Source organism: Rhynchophorus ferrugineus, unplaced genomic scaffold (genome assembly GCF_030347505.1).
Source record: "Rhynchophorus ferrugineus isolate W39M unplaced genomic scaffold, kcgeb_rfMv2 rfM9, whole genome shotgun sequence".
Lineage (NCBI taxonomy): Eukaryota > Metazoa > Arthropoda > Insecta > Coleoptera > Curculionidae > Rhynchophorus > Rhynchophorus ferrugineus.
Genome location: NW_027472588.1, coordinates 41,823,880 through 41,846,992, shown reverse-complemented (window position 1 = coordinate 41,846,992; position 23,113 = coordinate 41,823,880). Strand labels below are relative to the sequence as shown.

General features: G+C 32.6%; 1 protein-coding gene across 1 annotated transcript in view; it reads left to right on the top strand.

The window, feature by feature from the left end:
- Positions 1 to 23,113, top strand: part of LOC143203020 (neuroligin-1) — a 294,443-nt gene that overhangs the window by 190,929 nt on the left and 80,401 nt on the right. Inside the window, exon 5 of the mRNA XM_076415110.1 lies at positions 14,108 to 14,263. Coding sequence (XP_076271225.1) covers positions 14,108 to 14,263 — 156 coding nt within the window. The remainder of the gene's footprint in view (positions 1 to 14,107; positions 14,264 to 23,113) is intronic.

The following is a 23,113-nucleotide window of genomic DNA, read 5'->3' as shown; positions in this document are numbered from 1 at the left end:
TAATTTATTACTACTTTTCCTATGTACTTGGATTAATTAACAAACAAAACGAGTGCGAGAAAATACATCAATATGTATTCCTCAATTATAAAATTATAATTATTTATTAATTGTTAACTTATAGCTATAGTTTACATTAAATGTATACACTTTATATAACTTCGTATGGTTTTATTTGCTTCAATCTCCTGACATCCTGCGCGCTGTCTAGCAGTTGTATTGCTTCCACGTTAATATGATTTAGTAATCTTCTTTCGTGTTTCAAGGCGAAATCTTGGATAACTTCGCAAATCCATTTGATTTCCAGTTTATCGTGCAGTTCTTCGTTGGTTACGTAGCGATAGGCATTGGTAATCAGTGGAAGAATCTTGTTTTGACATCGTTGTATGACCAGTTGATTTGAATTTTTAGTGCAACCCCATATTTGCACCCCATAGGTCCAAAGTGGCTTTATAATTGTGTTATAGATGAACCTCTTTAATTTTAGATCAAGTTGAGAGTATCTTCCGACTAACCAGAATAGTTGTTCTATTTTGGTTTTAATGTGCTTTGCTTTTTGTCTAACGTGATGCTTCCAATTCAATCTACCGTCAAGAAGGATTCCAAGGTATTTAGCTTATTCTGCTTGAGAAATCGGGCATTCATTGAGTGATATTATTAAGTTTTTATTATTTCGCCTCAATGCAAAATTAACGTAGAGCTAATTGGAGCTATTAAGTTGAATATTCCGATCTTTCGTCCATTTGTAGATTTTGTTTATCGCTACTTGCACTTTTAGATGTAAAATTGATAAACAAACGATTAAATATTATATATTAGATTACAATTGTTTTCTTTGCTAGGTATCCAAAGACTCGTCAGAAATATGCTCATTTCTATTCCAGCATTCATATGGTCAAAAAGACACACTTATACCAACGAATATTCATTTTTTAAAAACATTTCAGAGCACTTTATTTGCCTCGAAATGGTAACTCAAGTTCTAGAAAGTGAAAGAAATCGAACAAAACCATGTCAGATGAATATGGTGGTTGCTCGATTACATTTATTGCTTTTTTTGCATAAATATGATTATGTAAGTAATGATAAACGTTTTGTTCCTCTTCCCGGATTTAATTGATCGCAAAATTAATTATTATTTTAAACACCGTAATGTAAACCACAACCGTCGAAAAAAGTAACCCTGAAACCCTAAAATTACGGCTATACCTTGATAAAAAAAGCAGCAAAGGGAGCGATATAATAGCCGAACACAATCAGATACAGTGTAAAGTCATTATTTATTGAGCAATCACAAAATTTTAATTTGCTTATGAATTGGCTTTTTAATGGTATCCGTTTTCTAAAGCGATATTAATTTCGCGGACCTTCCAGAATAATTAATGTTCGGCCTCCACAAAAAAGCTAGAATGGAAAAATAAGCCAACTGGTGATGGCTTATTGATTTTTAATAATGCCCACTTGCCCATCTGATTGATTTACCTCTCGCTGTACCCTACAATGCAATTTATTTAGCCATTGATTAAATGACGGCTTTCCCGCTTAGCCCTTTTAAAATTTTAATGACTTATCAATTGCTAAACAATGGAATGTAATCAGTGTTGGGATACATATTATTCCTGTTTTGGTAGATTTATTATTATACATATTTATTTTTAATAGTTATAAGTATAAAGCCTGCCGCGTATTTTTACCTCAAATGATCCAAATCCTTGTCACTAAATTATTCTATTAGGACGAAAATTACTAATAAACTAGCGATTTATACAATAGGTGTAAAAAAAGTACTAAAATCACTTCTATGGGAAGTTTTATCGTACCCACCGTACTCTTCAGATCTGGCTCGATCCTTTTGCATCCATGCACAGAATGGTTTAGCTCGTAGAAGTAACAGTTCTTTTAGAATCACATACATAAATTGTCCGAGAGATGGCCAATACTTCAAATTAAATACATTTTAACTATCCATTGTAAAGCGAATGCTTTCTTCAGCAAAAAAAAATACAAGGAAAGGAGTTACAGACACAATTACAGTAAATATATTTTCAGTTTATAACATATCATTGATAAATAAAATTATTCAATAAGTTCAGACATCTTAAAATATAAACGTATACATGTTTTACGAAATGCTAAGATCAACAAAACGATAAAGAAGGAAATAGTATACGATTATCATCTAAATCACTTTGAAAGCCCAATTGAATATTATAACAGCGATAGAAAAACTGATAGAAACTTAGTTTTGGGCTAACGATAAAAAGGCGCCAATGGTTTTACCAGTATTTTCGTACAGTCTTTTTTTTTAAGTAAATAACATTAAAATATAAAAAACCATGATGAAAAACATTGATCATTAATTATAAAATCCAAACGGAAATAGTTTTTTGCTTCAATAATTTTTAAATGTTAGTGCGAGGAAAATTCACTTGTGTTTTTCATAATAGAAGGCCTGTATATCGCGTATTGCTTATTTAATGCTGTCATATTGTATATGCATCATGTTTTTACTCAGTTAAAAGTTATTGATTGTAGAAAATGGAGAGTAGAGAAGGTTAGAGAAAACTGGATGTCACAAGAAGTTCGATACTTGGGCTTTACATGAAATTTCGCTTGTCGATCGTTGCTAAAAAGAGGTAAATGAAGCGCTTTAACATCACCGTACTGTTAATACGATACTCTGTTATAAGCCAAGTGAGTCAACTGAAATTTATAAGAAAACCACTACAGTTTGGACCACACTTGAATTTTTATACATAGTACACTGAATATAGCCCAGACTTTGTCCGGTTCGACTACGACTAACTTCCACTAATTCTTGATAAATCGATGAAAATGCACATAACAGTAACAGGTAATTGAAAAGTCCTACCGGGCCTACCATAACAAAACAAATAAGTTTTTTGGCAAAATTAGTTTTTTTTATCCAACATAATATACTGATTATAGCGACCATCCAACTTTTTGATACCATTTTTGTAGTACGATTTGTCCTTTGCTTCAAAGTAGGCCTCAGTTTCGGCGATAACCTCTTCATTTGACGAAAATTTCAGCAAAAAGCATTCTGAGATCTGAGAACAGGAAATAGTCGCTGGGGGATAGATCTGGAGAATACGGTGAATGAGGAAGCAATTCTAAGCTCAATTCATGAATTTTTGCCATCGTTTTTACTGATTTCTGACACGGTGCATTGTCTTGATGAAGCAGCACTTTCTTTTTCTTCAAAATGCGGCCGCTTATCGACGATTTCGTCCTTCAGACGGTCCAATAACGCCTTGTAATAGTCGCTGTCTCTATTCCATCCTTTTTCGAGGTAGTCAATGAAAATTATTCCAGGCCGATTGGATTTCGGAATAAAAACATGGAGCCATGTTTCATCCATTGTCACATATCGACCCAAAAACTCAGGTTTATTACGGTTGATTATCTTCAAACACTGCTCCGAATCATTAACTCGATATTGTTTTTTGTGAATAACAAATATTTGTGAATGATATGATGTACACGTTCTGTTGATGCTTTAGAGTGTCTGCTATATCATTCAATTTACGGTCATTCAAAATCATTTTGTGGATTTTTTAATTGTTTTCGTCGGTAACAACCTCTTTTGGGTGTCTACTGTGTTCTCACCACTGTCTTCGGTGATCATTTCACCACGTCTAAACTTAGCATACCAATCCTTGATGGTTGATTTTCCTGAGGTAGGCCTTTTGAAGGTTAGATCTAACTAAAAAAACATATGGATTTAATTCTAGTAGCGCCATATATATGTCAGGTCGGGGACTTTTCGATTGACCTACTACTTAAATGAAAAACCTTATCCTACCTTTGCATATATCACGCTTTGCTCTTTCATTGTTTTACCAGGAAACCTCAAAATACATTAGATCTTTTGTTGTTAGTATTATCCACGTGTCTACTGAATGATGAGGATCAGTAATAGTCGTAACTAAAGTTTCAAAATCAAAATTAAAGCACTCAAAACGTATTTACAGAAGATACGCCACGGATCTAAATCTCCATAAGTTAAAAAATCGCTACCAACAATACTAACAAACAAACTGCGGTTCTCTGACTAATGCACTGGCCACGCCAGCCATTTATTTAAAAAACAAATAGATTTTTCTTTCCTTTTTCGAACGAATTTGCACATGTTTCGTATGAAAAACGCGTTTCCACCTTTAAAATTACTCCGGTTGTAACCAGACAAGGGTTTTAAGGTTGCGTCCCCGTTCTCTGGACGACAGGGGATATAAAATGTGCGAAAAGTTTACGAATTATTGCCGTTTTATCCCCGACAATAATTTAGGTCTCGTGACGACGAAATCTTTGCATCATTAAAATTGTTTTTTTTTGTCTGCGATGGAAACATTAGAAGTAAATGGTCTCCCTTTTAAGACGTTTTATTAGGACGGGCCCATTGTTAGGTCTATCTGATGTTACCATCACGTACACTTTATAAATCAACAATTCTCATTAAACGAAAGTCTTGCCTTAAGATAGCCGAGAAGAAGGTGATATAATTCATATTTTTTTTCACTCGTAAAGCTCTCGCTCTTATTCAGTTGGGATTGCAAAAGTTATGTAGTCTTTTGTGTATAAGTCAAACGACTTCTAGTATTTATGTTAATTAAGTACGAGATACCCATTGAGAAAATACTTCAATCATATTTAAATGCGGATAAGTGAGGAGAGATCTTATTTATTTGTATATATCACATCATTGGATCGGACTTCGGAGTGAAACGATGGAGCCGTGTTTCATCCATTGTCACATATCGACGCAAAAACTCGGGTTTATTACGATTGATCATCTTCAAACACTGTTCCGAGTCATCAACTCGTCGTTGTTTTTGGTCAAAAGTGAGCTCGCGCGGCACCCACTTTGCACAGAGCTTTCTCATACCCAAATATTCGTGAATAATATGATGTACACATTCAGTTGATATCTTTATGGTGTCTGCTATTTCATTCAATTTCAATTTACGGTCATTCAAAATCATTTTGTGGAATTTTTAAAGGTTTTCATCGGTGACAACCTCTTTTGGGCGTCCACTGCGTTCACCGTCTTCGGTACTCATTTCACCACGTCTAAACTTAGTATAACAATCCTTGATGGTTGATTTTCTTAGGGCAGTGTCCGAAAACTTGGCACCAAGTCAGGTTTTCCAGCTTCAACTGTATTTTTTCCCTTCAAAAACCAATATTTTATCAACACGCGAAATTCCTTTTTATCCATTTTTTTCACAATAACAAAAGTTGCTTCACTCAAAATGATGTAACTAGTGCTAACTAAAAAGCATATGGATTTAATTCTAGTAGCGTCATCTATGTGTCGGGTTAGGGACTTTTCAATAGACCTGTTATAACAAGTATATTATTTTTCAACACAAATATAAATATTAACACTATTCTCGTAGTTCGAATGAATGCAAGTGGCCATGTCTAAGAATGTCTAAAACCTGGTAAATCAATATTAAAATATCGTAAATCATTTCAATCAGGCAATTTCTAATACAATAAACATATATTTTTGGACTTAATTCATTCAGTAAAATGAATGAATTTACTTGAATTAAACTTAGAATAATCCGAGAAACTTCTTTAAAGTTCGCAAACGCTCATTACGACTGCCATCCCTCGTGTCTAAATATCGTGTTAAGTTCACTTAAGTTTGTTCCTATCTCCGAATAAAACTGGCACATTTTCTCGATTAAAATTATCGGGCCAGTACAAAAGGTCGACGGCGAATGGGTCTACAAAATGGGTGCTTTTTGGGGTTATGTTGTTGTTTTTCGAGCGACTAAACTTTCGAATCTACGAGTGCCGATAACTATGGCAGGGCCAGTTCGGAACTTTTGACTCGAATGGTTTTGCAAGGACGATTCCGAAGATAAACGATAATTGCGACCATTGTTTGGGATTATTTTATATAAAAGTCTTTAAAATATGGTTTTTTCTAAGATAAATCAGATAACCCAACAATATAAAAAATTATATATATTAATTTTTGTTAATTTTAAACTTGATCAGGAAAATATACATCGAAATAAACAATTTTTTTATGGAAGATGTTTCCCATATTTTCTAAAATACATCAAAATTGTATCATTGACAATCTTACTAATCCTGATCAAAAACTTAAGAAACATATTGAAATGAATTTGACAGGGCCACCAAAGTGTTAATTTTGCATCGTTGATAGTAACTACAATACAAAAAGGTTTAAATTAAATACATTCGATGATGAATGTTAAGGTTTTCTTAACGATTTAACAAGTCTGTGAAACAAAAAGGTGTATCTGATGTTGAAAAAAATAATCTGTTAATATTTGGGTAAATAAAATGCATAAATTGTTATTTTGAAATTTATTTTAATAATAGTATTCAAACATTTTTCAAAGCCAGTGTTGAAACATGTTTTAACATGTTAAATTCTATGAATTCTTAAACTATGTCTCTGCTCAGTTTCTTTCATACATAATTCATACGAAAATATTGACCGTTATGTTTGAAATGTATGTTCAATCAAATATGTTACAATTAGTCTAGTGAACTATTTGATGTATAAGACACAACATGGGGCAAAAGTCCCGCTACCATTTAGATTGCCATAACATTTCTCAAAGAAAAGATAAGCAAGTTTGCTTTTAATAAAATATTTATATGGCCTTTACATTTTTAGTTTTTTTCGTTATGATTGAAAAGTTATATCGGCTAAATTACTGATGCTGAATTTCAATTTCATGACGAATGTTGTCGTTAAGATGTTGAATCGTTTGTAGTTCCTAGTTTGGCACATTAACTTTTGATTTTAAAAAAACCCCATAAGAAAATGTCTGGTGCTGTTAAATCCGGAGATGTGGCTGGTCATGCTAAATCGCCACTTCGCGAAATTAGTCTTTGCGGAAAAACGTCATTGAATAATTGTAATTGTTGAACGAGCGAGTCCTTGCTCTTCCATTTCAGACACATTGATGTTTCCAGCATGTATACGACACCATCCAGTTGTTTTTAGTGGATGCAATGATGTTTCATGAATTAATTGAGGATTCTGTGCTCCCCAAAACCTCCTGTTCTGTTTATTGACTTGGCCATTGGGAAGAAAATTTAGACGAAAAATCTTCAATTTCACCAGACAGCCTTAGGATTGCATTACTGTACTCAACTCGTTGATCAGGATCTCGCGGTAGCAATTTCTGGACTAATTGAATTTTGTACGGGAACATTTTCATATTAGTTTTTAAAATTCGCCTTAAGCCGCGTGCGGAAATGTGTAATTGGAAACCACGTCTCCGAATTGATGATTTTGGAGACTCTATCGCGCACCAGAGCCACATTTTCTGAATTACGAGACGTCCGTTGTCTTCCAGAACGAGGCCTTCTGCTATCGTACCGTACTGTCACAAATTCGCATGTAAACGATAAATTGTGGTTTGGTGAGGCACTGGACGAATATTTTTGACGCAATTTCCGGTGAGTACCAATAATGCAACGTTTATTTTCAATAAATTTTGTCACTATTTCTTCTCGTTCTTGTGGCGTATAGTTATCCGCAATAAAATTTGAACGTCTACACAACACAATGATTATAGCAGGAACGTCACATAACCAAGATGGTGTGCATTCAAAATGGTGGCGGTTCTTTTGCCATACCTGTTCATTAATATTAGTTTTTCGTAATATAATCATGATGGCAATTGAATGATACCAGTTCTTATATAGTATTAAGATGGTTCTATGTATTTTATAACTAGTAACACGTGATTGTTCAGTAGTATTAAAAGCCCATTTGATAGTGCTGAAGTACATGATACTAAATATAATTGTCTGGTACTTCTAATTTCAGAGCGGACTACCTTTTAACTAACTATACGAAGGATTTTATATATAGAACATTCGATGCACTGATACTTTCAACGGGCTATAAGAGTGAATATAATTAAAGCCATCTATTAAAGCAATATATTATAATATATATTTATAATATATTTTATATAAGCCTTATATAAAATATATTGTTATAGAAAAAGTATTGTTGTAACTTGTACTAATACACAACATTGTTTGTTTTAGGTGTTACAGTGATTAACGTTACTTGCTAGTGCGTCATTGTTGATATAAACTGAAGCAAACTTTATTGAAACAACTTGTCACACTGTTGCTGCTATTAACCAATAATAGGTCTTCATTGGTACCGTGTATGTTCGGGAAATTACTTGGTTAGCGCTCCATTTAACTGCCAAATGTTGCAATTAACCAATTTAGCGTCTTCGCATAGTGTTATTTTATTTCAAATTGATTATAAATACAAAAAATCAGTTAACCGTATTATAAGAAAAACTCATTCAATATTTTTTTCGTATATCCGTCGCGCACAAAGCCGTACTCGTCACGTCACTCGCTTCTCATTGTTATCAATTCATTAAGGAAATATTTCCCGTGGTACGAAGCGCGCTATTTATAAACATACCCAAGAAAAGAAACGTCACTTTTTATATATCAATCCGGTGTCACTTTGCTCGGCGTTGACAGTTTCCATATTTTACTTGTATCATTCCTGGTCGTTAATCAAAGGGCGTCTTGAGGGATGATGAAGAACGATTACCAGGTGTAAAAACAAGTCCGAAAATTATTCACTCACATCCAACAATCCATGATTTATCGTCTTAATTTCATTTGCCGTCTAGCTGTGATATATACTGAACGATGTCGGCATTAATTACGATTTGGTTATATATGAGTGTGTTGTTTAGGCAAACTACACTTTCTTTATGATCTAAACATTCAATTCGATATTAATTTAAAAATTTGTGGTGAAAAATTTTGACTAATTTAAAACTAACTTCCGATTCAGTTCAAATTAGACCAGTTAAATAATTTGTTCATTAGTAGTTGATTATCTGAATAACTCAGAATTTTTTTTAATATATAATTATTACATATTACTAGACGTTTCCGGCTAACTAACAATTTGTCTTTATGATAACTTAAATCTAGGTATAAAACTAGAAGGACCCATCGGCCCTATCTCAGTCCCTGGCAATTCTCTTGATTTCTTGACTGACTGTGGATATCTGAAGGTCTCGATTAATCAGTCTTATAGTATTTGGATGCGCCCACAATACGTCTCAGGACTTTGTTCTGAAATATTAGTATTTTGCTTATGTTACTTTTTGCAGAACATCCCCATAATTGAACTCCGTATGTTCACATAGGTTTCAGTATTTGCTTATATAATAGCAATTTATTATGTGATTTTCTTCCAATTAGCCAGTACGTTTTCCTATATTTCAATTCCAGTTCTTTTCTTTTCTTTTTTATATGTTCCTTCTAGAGAAGTTTTGCATCAAAATTCATTCTGAGATATCTAGCGTTGTTGCTATATGGAATTATAGTATTATTTAATGTTTTTGGTACTTGTACGATCTGATTGTAGGTGAACTGCACATGCACAGATTTACTTTCGTTATTTTTTATTTTCTAAGCTTGTGGCCAATTATTTATATTGTCACTTGCCTGTTGTAATTTTCGTGAGGCTTCTTCACTATTGTCTCCGACAGCTATAATCGCAATATCATCAGCAAATGTAGCCTTCGTAATATATTCCATTTGTGGTATATCACAAGTGTAAAGTAGATAAAGCATTGGCCCCAGTACACTTCCTTGTGGTAGACCTGTTTTAGCTTCTTTTATTGTAGACTAAGCTTCTTCTTGTTTGACTCTAGACATTCTGGTTGTAATGTACGATTTTAATAGTTCGGTGTATTGTTTTGGTAGCATTTTCTGTAGTTTATGAACAAGGTCTTCATGCCAAACATTATCGAAGGCTTGTGCTACATCTAAGAATATAGCTGAGCATACTTTTTTATTTTCGTAGGCTTTTTCAATAACATCTGTTTTTCTATGGGCCTGGTCAATTGTTGAATGCTTATTAATAAACAAAACCTTGTGTGTTGGTATTAGGTATTTTCTCTCTATGATAACTAAGAAATTAAATGATATATCTGGAATCTCCATTAACGACGCCGAAAATAATGAAATTTTATCAATATATTTCTATTTTTGTTGACTAATTTTTATATACATATAGTTTTAAAAGAATATCGAATTTTGAATTTCATATTTATGACCGTGTGTCAATTTTTCGATTTTAATTAAGTATCGATATTGGAACCTAAAGTTTTTAAAGGTAGCTATCGAAATTTTTTAAAGAAAATGGGGGCTGTTGTGAAGAAATAATTTTCTATCCTCCAATATATCTTTTGATTAGTAAACCAATGTTATTAGAAATATGCTATTTTGAAGGCACCTATTTCTCTTATTTTAATGAATATAGTATATATTTCATTTCAAATTTTTGGATATCGTCTAGAATAATTTTAATAAATTGTCAAATGTAGAAAACTCGTATATCACATCGTACAAGGACCTCATAAAAGGTTCAGTGACTATTCGGTACACGGACAATGTCTTGGCACTTAACTACAACCCATGTTGCTACTGCAACTCGTAAGTTATCCCTCCGTGCTATTTTAAAACTGTATACGTTCATTTCCATTCGGAATAACAGAAACGCTTTAAAAATATATGACGCGCAAAAAGATAAAAGCGATGAAATTCGTGTGGAGTGCACGGTCGTTATATTGAGATTAACTGACGCTGAAAAACGTTTTAGTTTATTTCAAATAGGTGGAGATACAAGCAAATAGCTTTGGGCGATGACAAAGTAGGTCCCAGCGTAAATATTAACAATTTCGGTATTTACTTTATTATGATTAGTTTTCGGTTGAATGTTTTCTCTAATATTGGTTTACCGTACGAAACCAAACTAAAAGGTTTGATTTATTCTTCGACAGTATTGTTGACCAACTCTTGACTCACCTAGTTTTGTTGGTAATATTTTTCCTCCTATTGAAGACGAACCAACGAAGCTATTAAGTAACATCAGCAGTAAAACTAATAGCAGTATCGAGTTTTAGCTATAAAGTTTTGTACCCTACATGTATAACCCATGACTTTCAATGTCTTGATAACAAAATAATAACAAATAGTATTTATAATCGCGATAAATTGTTCCAAACATGTTTTTCTTCAAACATTTCCATAAAACCTTTTTTTTTAACGCTCATTCAGAATTCATATATCTAATTAATTGACATCAGCAGTTTTCATCAGAATTTATTTTAACCAACAAATAATATAGATGATTGACATAAAACCTAAAGGAAATGCCAGCAAAACATTGAAACTATATCCACTTTCTAAACTTTAATAGTACACAATACTCTTAAAAGCATTTTCATTTAACGTTTTTAAGTTAGTTAGGGAGAACAAAAAAGAAGTGAGAAATTTCCCGTCCAGAAAGTGCAGAAGGTGGACGTAATAGATGTGAAATCGATAGAATCTTGGGGCGCGCCAAAAAAGAGCACTCCTTCACCGAAACAGGAATGTGAAGCGTCTAATGGAACAAAAATGACGACAGTCTCTTTAAGCTTTATTGGCGACACAATGATATTTCTCTAAAGGACTTCTGCTATTAGATAATAATAATCCCTTTTGTTATTGTTTATTTGTTTTATGTCAAGCTGAAGTTGATTGTTCAGTTTAACATATTCTGACATAAAACATCCCTCCTATGGAAATGGAACATTTCAACGGCTTAATTTTCAATATATTTTAAAAGATTCACATATATCGAGTAAAGTAGTTAAAGAAATTTTTTTAGCATTTATCTCGTTATCTATGCCAACAAAACAAACACATTTAGCTCTAAAAGAGACAGAAAACCAGAAAGAATAATCTATGAATTAGCATATATGTCACCTCTATAATAATCTGCTGCTGCATCTATATTGATACATTTTTTTTAAATAATAAATTTAGATTTTTTAAAATTTGTCCATGGTTCAAAGTCTTCAAGTGGTTTGTTTCTTGTTTTTTTATTAACAATTCATTTTACGCAGCTTTTTCATTTCCTTAAGGACTTCTTGGTTTTATGCATGTTATAAACCTATTAATAACTATAAGTACTACTTATATAATAAATTAACTCATATCAATACAATAAACTTCGTTATTTTTTAGTTAGTAAACTCATTTTAATTCTTATAATTCTTTAATTATAATTCTTTAAGTTTTAACACTATTTTAATTGTTCTAAAACAAATTAATCCCCTGTAAGGCTATACTTTGAAGACAGTACTTAATTGCCGGTTTTATGACAAGAAATTTAAACAAAAGCACGTATGAAATATAATATGTTATCGATTTCTTAATAAACCTTCTTCAAATAATGTCCCGAACACAAACACCGTATATTATTACGTTATGGCGTATCTTTCGTGTTTATTTTTCCGAAGTGTTCAGTTTCTTTAATTATCTCCCTGGGTCACGTAGGAACGCAAAATCCCAAAAAGGTTTTCGGGCTCAACTGGGAACGAGAATTTACAGTCGATTCCTCATTTTCCTTCGCTAATCGTTGACGTTTATTAAGAGTCTCGAGGGTCTACTGTCGGGAATCGTTTATTTTATGAACAATAAAAATTACGAAAAAGAAAAATAACATACTATATGATTACAACATTATTTCATTAGTTTTTCTGTGTTTATTGCGTTATATCTGTAATGTTTTATTCTGTCTTCGGGCATTACTTTCGGTAATGTGTTATTTTCTGATGGTCCGATGTTAATTTAGTTTATTGCCTTTCCGCGAAACTGCCGAAATATCTTAATTAGATTAAATTGTTTTACGAGGGTAGGTTTGAGTATTCTATGAAGTAAAACACTATACTGTCCACTTACGGTTATCCAATTTGTATAGTGGTGTTACGGTTTCCAACGTTTTGTACGAAAATTAAAGCATAACAAGGTCCGAGAATAGAGAGTATTTTATAAAAATAATTAGTATTTTATTCTTTGTCGTTTTCCAAAACGTATTTTTCAGATGTCATTTTTTAAAAATTTCAAATATAAGTCGAATCGGTATAGTCACTAGAAATGGACGGCTCATCCAAAAGCAGATCTTTTAGGGAAAAAACCACTGGATTTCTTTATTTGAACTTTTGTTTTGTATTTCTAGGAGTTTATATTATGATTATCCTAAACACAACAAAACAAACAGAAACAATAAGTTCTGCAGCAGGAAAAACCCATAATAATCAATCCTACAACAATCAATATAAGAAAAAACAATCTGAAGGACATCTACTTGAAAACAGTAAAGCTTAGAGCACATACTTTACATTTGAAAGATAAATGTTCAGAATCATGCGTTAGCCAATCAAATATACATTCCAATTTTTGCTTTTTTTTTAATTGTTTAACATTAGTGTCTTTTGGTTTCTTCTCTGGAGTTGTATGGCGTGAATACGAATGTAACTCGTTTTACTTTAACTCGTTTTACTTTCAATTTTTCTACATCGAAAATGCTTCAACTGAAACACTGTCTTTAACAGTTCCTATTTCGGAATTAAAATATCATGATGAAAATAACCTTCTGGGATCATCGTTTTCAAAAGGCAATAATTTTGACTGCGTAAATCAATGAAGCCAACTTTTATATCTAGAATAGTTTATAGACCGTTATCTTTAAAACATATGTATAGTATGACGAATACTAAAGAGATATTCATTTCTTTTAAGATCTTTCATTTTTAAATACCCTAACTGTTAACATTGTGGATATTAGTAAAATTCTCACGAGGCAGTTTTGCACCTTTTATTGTCAGTCGGGATATATTCCAAATAAAGTTTCCGGGACTGCGAACTGTTCGGTATCAAAGGCACAAAGCCGAAACGGCAATAATAAAGAAAAACGAAGCTGATAATATAACAAAGATATTGTCAGACCTCCCTCATAATTCAGGTAACAAAACAATGATCTCGAATAAAAGCGGCATTTATTATTTAATAAATCGACGATATAATTCACCGGCCATTAAAATGACTACAGTTAATTAACTTGGAGTTATCAACGTGAATAACGCCCTTGAATATATAAATTTGATTATACGATCATTTTATAACTTTTTAACTGTGTTCCTTTTGGTAATTAATATGTTTAACTATTGAAATGAAAGTTATTATCATTTTCGTTTTGTTTCAGTTAATGGCGATGAAGAACCTGAAAAGTTGCCTTGCGTAGTTTACGTCCATGGAGAGAGTTATGAATGGAATTCTGGAAATCCATACGATGGAACGGTATTAGCGTCGTCAGGACGAGTTATTGTCGTAACAATCAATTTTAGATTAGGTGTATTAGGTAAGTTTTAAACTTGGACTATTAAACTAAGATTGACAGACCGTTAAAATTATTAATATTTGATCTAGTCGTGGAGTTGAGCAAGAATCGATTATTTAAAACGTTATAAAAACACTGTATAACACATACCTTGCCACTGCTCTGATCACTGTAAAAATGTCTTAAGGGTCTACAACTGGTTTCAAAAAGCATGCCAAAATCATTTGCTCCACTTGTTCATTCAGAAACCTATATTCTGTGACAAAACATTTTGTCACAAGAAGTATCCACTACACATTTTTTTAGCTTTTAGCTTCTACGATTAAACACAATTGTTAGAAAGATACAGCTATTGTTTACTTATAGGTTCTATTTAAAATTGTGACACTCAAACTTCCCGATAAAACTGTAACAGAGTTTGGTAAAATGAAGTGCTCTGGACACTTTAATATTTGAATATTCCATAAAAAATATTTATCGCAATATGAACAGCAGCATTGCCTTGCTGAAAAATATAACTCTAACCGATAATTTGTGTTTCATATTTAATTATCGATCAATTTAATATTGGTACTACCAATTTTCATAGAAATAAATGTCTTTTCTCTTTTTCATTCAAAACCTCTAGCAACCCAATACATAAAAGATCTTCCATACAACTGACCGTGACTTAATCAACAAACTTTTATCAATTCATGATATCAATACTTATATACATCAGACACATCTTCTTCGGCGAATTCTAAGCATTCTTTCTTATGTTTTTCACTTAAAGGTGGCTGATATAAAATGTTTTCCTTTTTAAAACTTTATAAATTTTTTACTCCAACTGGTAAAGTTATTTCATCACTGTTATTGTGATTCATAAATGTTTTCATATTAATGATGATTTAAAATATATTATCGCGAGCAATGATGAACAAGTAATCTGATATTCACCAAATAAGAACAATAGGTATTAATCGTTCGTTGTACAAATGGACAATGCACGTGTGTACTAAAGTTTTGTCGCGCCATTCAGGTGGCTTAGATGAAATTTAAATTAAAATCTAAATGTAAAAGTAAACAATAACGGTATCCTTGTAATATTTGCATGAAAATGTTGACTATCTGTCTTCAATCGTGGAATATAAAAGCAAGTAATTTGGTTTTATGAAAAGTTTTAATGAAAATATTTAGAGTCCTAAAGTTTTGTCGCAGAGCTAGGAAGATCTATTAATGATGGAATGATGGTTTTATCATAAAGTTGGCAAAATATCTTTGGCCAAAATACCAAATATATCACTGATTAGCGTTTGGATTCTATATGAACAAATCCACTTCGAAAAAATGGTACAATATATCTAAAATATGTTGTACCATGTCCATAGCTGTTTGTCGAGGAAACATATATATTTTCATTTTCGGTCGGTCTCCTAGTTCGACTAATCCGGCACGAAAAAGAAAAGTTGCCCATTACCGACGTGAATGTATCCCAAATAGCCATTTAGGTCAGTGCCTAAGTTACCGTGTAAGTTTTATTGACACGTCCGGAGCCTTTTCGACCCCCCTCTCCACCCTTCCCGAGTTATCTCCCCACGTCCGGGCGATAAAATGCATATGCCCGTCCATATTTAGCGCGGACATCTGGTCAAAGTTTTCCGCCAACGGTCGTCGCTGACAAATTCTGTTCCTTGGCCCGACCGCAGTTGTGCCAGTTCTCTGGAAATAAACACCGACCAGATCTGATTCACGGACGGAGTCGAACTGACCCAGTTCCTAAACAAAATGACTATTGAAATTGTATCCAGTCCTCTCTGGAAAAAAACACATTATAAAAAGTTCTTTCTCTAGCTGTCCGAGTTTATTTTATTAGCTGCAATAAAAGCAAATATATTAGTACTAAAAAATTCATATTGTTCTTTATTATTCTTATATTTCTTAAAATTAAAATAAATCGCAACCAAGATTTATTGTAGTCGATATTAGTTATTATAATTAATTCGTAGAATTCCTTTTTGCTAGAACAGTAATTTTCTTGATTATCAATAGGCATACTCTTGTTAATAGTAAAACATAACATTATAGTGGCAGAGTAAGGAACAAATCGTTATTGATATTGGAAGTTGTTGTTGACATTTCTGTTTTTCAATGTATTTATTAGAATCGCCATCAATATTTTATTTTAAAAACCCTGTTCTTTTTTACTCAGGCGGTTAAAAGAGAGTTAAAAGAAAGTTGACTATACTTCACATTCAATTTAAAATTGATTGTGATTCACATAATTAAAAGCATTTTAATTGAAACAGAGATGAGCCTGTCCTGTATATTTTTTTATGTTGGGATTAAAAAGCAAAATATAGTGAAAATGGTCTTCTAAAAGTTTTACTTTCAAAACAATGATACCTGAGACTCACCCAACAAAAATTGTTTTGTTTACTTGATTTTAAAAGTTGTAACGTATTGTGTTGTTACGTATTGGTGTAATAACTCAATGGAAATAAATGGAATAGAATAAGTAAATTTTTAAGATATAAAAAATAATAATATAAAATGTATAAAATGTTAGAGGTATCTACCATTTAATTAGCATCCTAGGGGGTTTCGCCATTTCCATATAGAACTCCTGCAACTTGCAAAGCTAAAATTTACAGAACTGTTATTGCGGAACAATATTAAACGTTGTTCGTCTTCCTGAACAGGTCTACCGTCTACAATACAACTCCTCTCGGCACTACTTAAATCCAAATTACAATTCCGACTTAATTAATCAGGGGTTAGAATGGACGCCTAATTTAATCTTAAGCTTTTGACTGTGCCATAAAACAGAGCCGTAAAATTACTAAAAGGGACACAATGTTTTTCAGGTAACTCAAGGAAAGTCTGTCATTTGGTACCTGACAGAGTCTTCCAGAAAAGTGGAAAAAATCGTAGTATAAGTGTCCTTAAAAAAAATATTTTTGAGGTATTTTTTATATTTTCTATTTAACGTATAAAATGTAGTGGTGCAAAGAAAATTTTATTCAAAATTCAAAATGCAACGTCGAGACACTCCCAAAAAAAACACTGGTTAGACAGGATTACTCAGCAGAGGCGCTACTATCATCTTTATATCGAAAAATACAGATTTTCGCGGCGGTTTTTAAAAAAAACTTGTTTACTGACTTTTGATTTTTTAAATAATAACTATAAAGAAAGTTCGTATAAAATTTCGAGTTTATTGGCTTAATAGTATTTTAGAGATATAGAATTTTCAGGAATTTTAAGTTATATAATGGTATTTTCTACTTTTTTTTTAAATATGATTCTTTTCCCATGCCACAGACTTTCTTTTACTTGGGAATAAGAATTTTACGATGTTCTTTCTGTAATATGAGCAGTTTCGCTTTGCTCTGTTTTGTAATCGATCTCCTAACAGAAATCGCTTACTAATAACTCGCCATACCTGCCCGACTTTATACAGTGTAATTTAGCTTATTAAAAATGGTTATACCCAAATACAAAAATGAATCTTGAAATAATATACTACATTAAAAAAGTCTTACTTTCTGGTACTACTAGTATTGGTATTTCGAATAATATACTACTAAGGTTTAAATTAACATAGTATAAAAAATAATATGATATCAAGACATACTGGTAATAGATGGTATAGCAATAATCTTGGTCCATAGTATTCATTAATTGACGGACAATCATTATAAAACAGACAATAACGGTAACTGATAGCAATATTAAATTATGCTTAAGATAGTCAACGAACCACATATAATGGATCTATATACCCAACAAACAATATGTAATGAATAATAACGATAATTGATAGCAATGATAAACTGTGCTTGGATGAAGTATGACATGTGCACACGGTACACATGCGAGGGAAAGTAGCACGCAACGTATCAGCTCATGTCCTAACACTAACAATAATGACGTGCAAGAATCCAGAGAGAATTATAACTAATGGAATAAATGAACAGTAGTGTTACTACTGCACCCACTTCTCCAGCTACAGTTATGACTGACGTGCAATGCGTACAAAGGAGAAAGCTAAAAGCCACAATATATAACGATGGATAGATAAATAATTAAATAAATAGAGCATAACGAATAGAGAATATAATAATAAACAGAGTATTATAAATTGGAAATAATAAAGGGAAAAGACGATGAGAACTTAGTGGTCCTGGCCGTCGCGTCTTTTGAAATGGACTTTTATGAAGTTCTAACATCCCTAGGACGTGATCACATCTCGCAAATACAGCCCCCCAAGAAAGATCAGCACCGTTGCCATTTATTTACTCATTACTCAAACTACGAGATAGAACTAAGTAAGAACTAAGTAAAGTAAGTAAGTAAGATATTCGGAACGATTTATAATTTCCTTGAACGCTACATGTCTGTGTCTGTATTTTAGGAAAAGATATTCGATAAAATATTAACAAATAAAACTCGCTTTTATGTATTATATAAAATAACTAAGAAAGAATATTGTATACAATTCATCATTAGTTTCAAATTACGTTCAGAGAACCATTCATCTAATTGTTGCATATTAAGCTGGTTATATTGGCCACAAATCACCGTAATTGGATGGGGATATTTGCATGCTCGAACATTTCGTAGTAAATTTGACGTAATAGTATCTTGAGGGAAAGCAATTGATGGCTTATACAAATAATTAATTTAAGAGAAAAACTAATTTCTGATTTTTAAACGGAACTGTATTGTTCAATGTTATTGTTCTTTTCTATTAAAACAAATAACAATTTGTTATAATTATTTCACATTTTCGTACTCTATTGTGATGATATTGTTTTGACTACAGACAACACTCTTGCTTCTAATGAATTCTGTCCATTAAATCGTCTGTTTCAATGGTTAAGCTAAGAAGTCTGTTTCCTTGAAGTGAATGTGGGCTATGTGGCCGTTCTAGCTATCCTTACTGGATTTGGACCATCATCTTTTTCGCACATTATTGTCGTATGTGGCCCAACTTTCATTAAAAAGCGATTTCGACAACAATTGTCTATGGGGCTGTGCTACATTTTTCCATTTATGCGAATATTAAAGCAACATGTGGCGAAAATTACCTTATATACTCTCCATTTTCAAAGTGCAATGACCACTGACTGAGTGAACGAGTGACGTTATTTTTATATTTATAGCTAAGCGTTCTATAGACTGTTATTTTCCAAGTGAGCTATAGCATGGCTTCATTTAACAAGTGCTACTAGAGATAGACGAGTTCAAAACTAATAAAAATAAACTAAATTGTGTTCCGAACTAACCAAATACTAAGGCAACCCTCGTAAATCATAGAACGTTATCTATGCAGTAATATTTAAATTTATCATTTAAAAGATCAAGATATATTTCAATAATACGTCTCAGTTCCTCACCTGTATTAGTACGATGTGTGATAATTTCATTGCAGGCAGTTACGCTTCATAGCTGTGCCTAACACTTAAGAGTTAATTAGGCATCTGCTCTACCACTTGATTAATTAAGGTAAAATTGTAATTTAGATCTACGTTGCGTCAGGAGAATTTATTGAACTCCATAGTCTCATCTAGCAGAATGAAAAGCTTAAATATAGTTGCGATAGAGCAAAGACACTCGCTGGGGCACGAGAAATTATGGAGAAATCTTACGCCCCGGTGGGTCTCTGACAAGGTAGTGGAGAATATGGAATGGCGTATTTTTAGACAAAATTTAATTAAGGTTTTTAAAATATCAAATTTATGTATACAATATTAGCATAAATTATGTACATATATTACTTAATATAAGGTTTACAAAAACGTCTCTTCTTTTTTTGAAACGTTATTCATAAATGAACTATTACGTTACTTTTTTGATATAATAGTTTAGCATGCAAATCAAATATGTTCAGTTTTTGTTTAATTAGGCACAATGATTTCACCTTTTATGATCTTATCTATTTCAATTTTATTTCAAAGTATATCCTTTTTTTAATCGATTCCTAATTCTTCTGACATCTAAATGAAAGCATTTAATGGTATTACTCTTCTATAACTTCTTTATATCGTTGTTATCGTGTAAGTTGAGGATTAATATATTTTCTTATTCATTATTTCCTGCATAGTAGGCTCTTCTGTTTGTTCTTCGTTTTATTTCTTCTATTTTCATACTTAAGTCTTTCTAATTACTTAAGTCTATTATATTATTCTTCTTCTATTTTTTTGTTACTTTTTCTCTTAATTTGAACTGTTTAATGGAAATACATTTTATTTTCTTCCTTGATCTTCTAGTAGAATTCTTCTGTATTAATCTTCTAACACTCTTTCTCTTTTCGCTATAGCTCTTCTACTAACCCTATTTTTTTACTTATTAATCCATTACATTCCTTCTTTTTTACCATGCATTCTTCTTGATATTCTTTACTAGTCAACGTCGGTTTTGTTTAATTTTTTTTTTATTTATATGCTATTTATATTTCTTACTGTATTTTATCTTGAGTACTACAGATTTTTTTTAACTCTTTCATATATTAATAAACATTTTCATGTATTAATTCGAAATAAATATGCGATCTGGCAAAAGATAAGGTTTTGATGTTTTAATGATATAAAATATGATATATTAATATTAATTTACTCAATATTTTTTGCTATTTAAATTGTAACGACATTTTTATTTCAATTTTAAACATGCCCTGTAAAAAGTGAAGATACCTTTTTCACTTCTAGATCGCTGGAAAGGCTCCAGCAGGACAGACTATTGCAAATGGGCGAGTAAAGTTTGGTAACGTGCCAAAGTCGTTTCCGCGGGTTAGTTCGTCGGTCGACCGTTGCGGCGCTGCTGTGACGGAAATTTATCTGTGTTGCACGACCTAATTCGGCGAGATTGTACTTAAGATAAGGAATGCAGTCTCCCGAACGGGTGGTTAACCTTCGGCTAATTTCAGCGAATTTCGCAGTCGCTTACTTACCGAAGAGGATTGATTGATTTTAGATATTTATTATAGGGCGATAAATTGTTTCAAAACCAGCAGTACCAGGTTTCATGCTCGATTCGGTTTATTATATAGGTCAGATGCTACTGCACTTATAGGAATAACATATATAAGCATAGAATAAAAATATTAGTTATTATACATAGATTAGATAGTCTTAACCAAGTATATATTAGATGTAAGTACGATACCAACCGACAAACATCAAAAAGATCGTGGCATAGTGGACATATTGGATCTCACTAGAGCCTTCGACGAATTGTGGCATCATCATCTAATATTCAAGGCATTGCGGTTAAGTATACGTAGTGATCTTGTAAACCCGCTACATTCATAAAACCTTCCCTTACCGACATTTAACTGTACATATTGGAAAACAAAAAGTTACATATATTGCTATATACGTTAAATAGCTTGAAAAGTCCCCGGTGACACATAGATGGCGCTACTAATTAAATCGCAAATTAAATCCATATGTTTTTTAGTTGGCCGTAACCCTCAAAAAATGCGTGTATAAATTTGACAAATGTTGGATCATTAGCTTGTGAATTGTAGCATTTTTAGTGAAGCAACTTTCGTTATTGTGAAAAATAATGGATACAAAGGAATTTCGCATGTTGATGAAATATTGCTTTTTGAAGGAAAAAATACTGTTGAAGCAAAAATTTGGCTTGATGCCGACTTTCTGGACACTGCTTCAGGAAAATCAATAGTTAAGGATTAGTACGATAAGTTTAGACATGGTGAAATGAGCACCGAAGACGGTGAACGCAGCGGACGCCCAAAACAGTTTGTTACTGACGAAAACATTTAAAAAATCCACAAAATGATTTTGAATGACAGTAAATTGAACTTGAATGAAATAGACCAAAAATAACGACGAGTTGATGATTCGGAGCAGTATTTGGAGATCAAAACGTAAGTCAAGTCAAGCGTAATATACCCAAGTTTTTTCATCGATATGTGACAATGCATGAAACATGGCTCCATAATTTCAATTCGAAGTCCAATCGACAGTCACCTGAGTGGACTGCACACGATGAACCTGCTCCAAAGCGTGGGACAACGCAACAGTCGGCTGGCAAGGTTATGGCGTCTGTATTTTGGGATGCGCATGGAATAATTTTCATTGACTACCTTGGAAAAGGAAGGACCATCAACAACGACTATTACATAGCGTTATTGGACCGTCTGAAGGACAAAATCGGCCGCGTTTGAAGAAAAGAAAGTGCTGCTTCACCAAGACAATGCACCGTGTTAAAAATCCATGAATTGGGCTTTGAATTGCTTCCTCATCCACCGTATTCTCCAGATCTGGCCCCCAGCGTCTATTTCCTGTTCTTATATCTCAAAAGAATGCTCGCTGGGAAGAAATTATCGTCGAATGAAGAGGTGAGCGCCGAAACTGAGGCCTATTTTGAGGCAAATGATAAATCGTAGTACAAAAATGGTATCGAAAAGTTGGAGAGTCGCTATAATCAGTGTATCACCCTTGAAGGGAATTATGTTGGATAAAAAAAACTAATTTTGCAAAAAAAATGTATTTTACTATGTTAGGCCGGGAACTGTTCCATTGACCTGTTGAATCCATTAAGACACTTCGAAGAATTGTGGGGTATCCACAGCACTGTTCCACCTCTTATGTACATTAAGTACTTCTATATGTTACCTTCTATATGGTTCACAAGGATGTTCTCGATTCTCAAACGATCAAAAACCTGCAGCTGTTGCAAAAAATATGTTGAACTTTATTTTGAATGAAATAAAGGGTCAGTACAAATTGCATTACATTTTTTTTTCTTATTGGCATGACAAGATTCCTACAAATTGATTATGATAACAAGTATAATTCTGTTCCCTATAATAAAGTTGTTAATGATTTGGTTTGATCAGAAGACGTATTATTAAGCGCA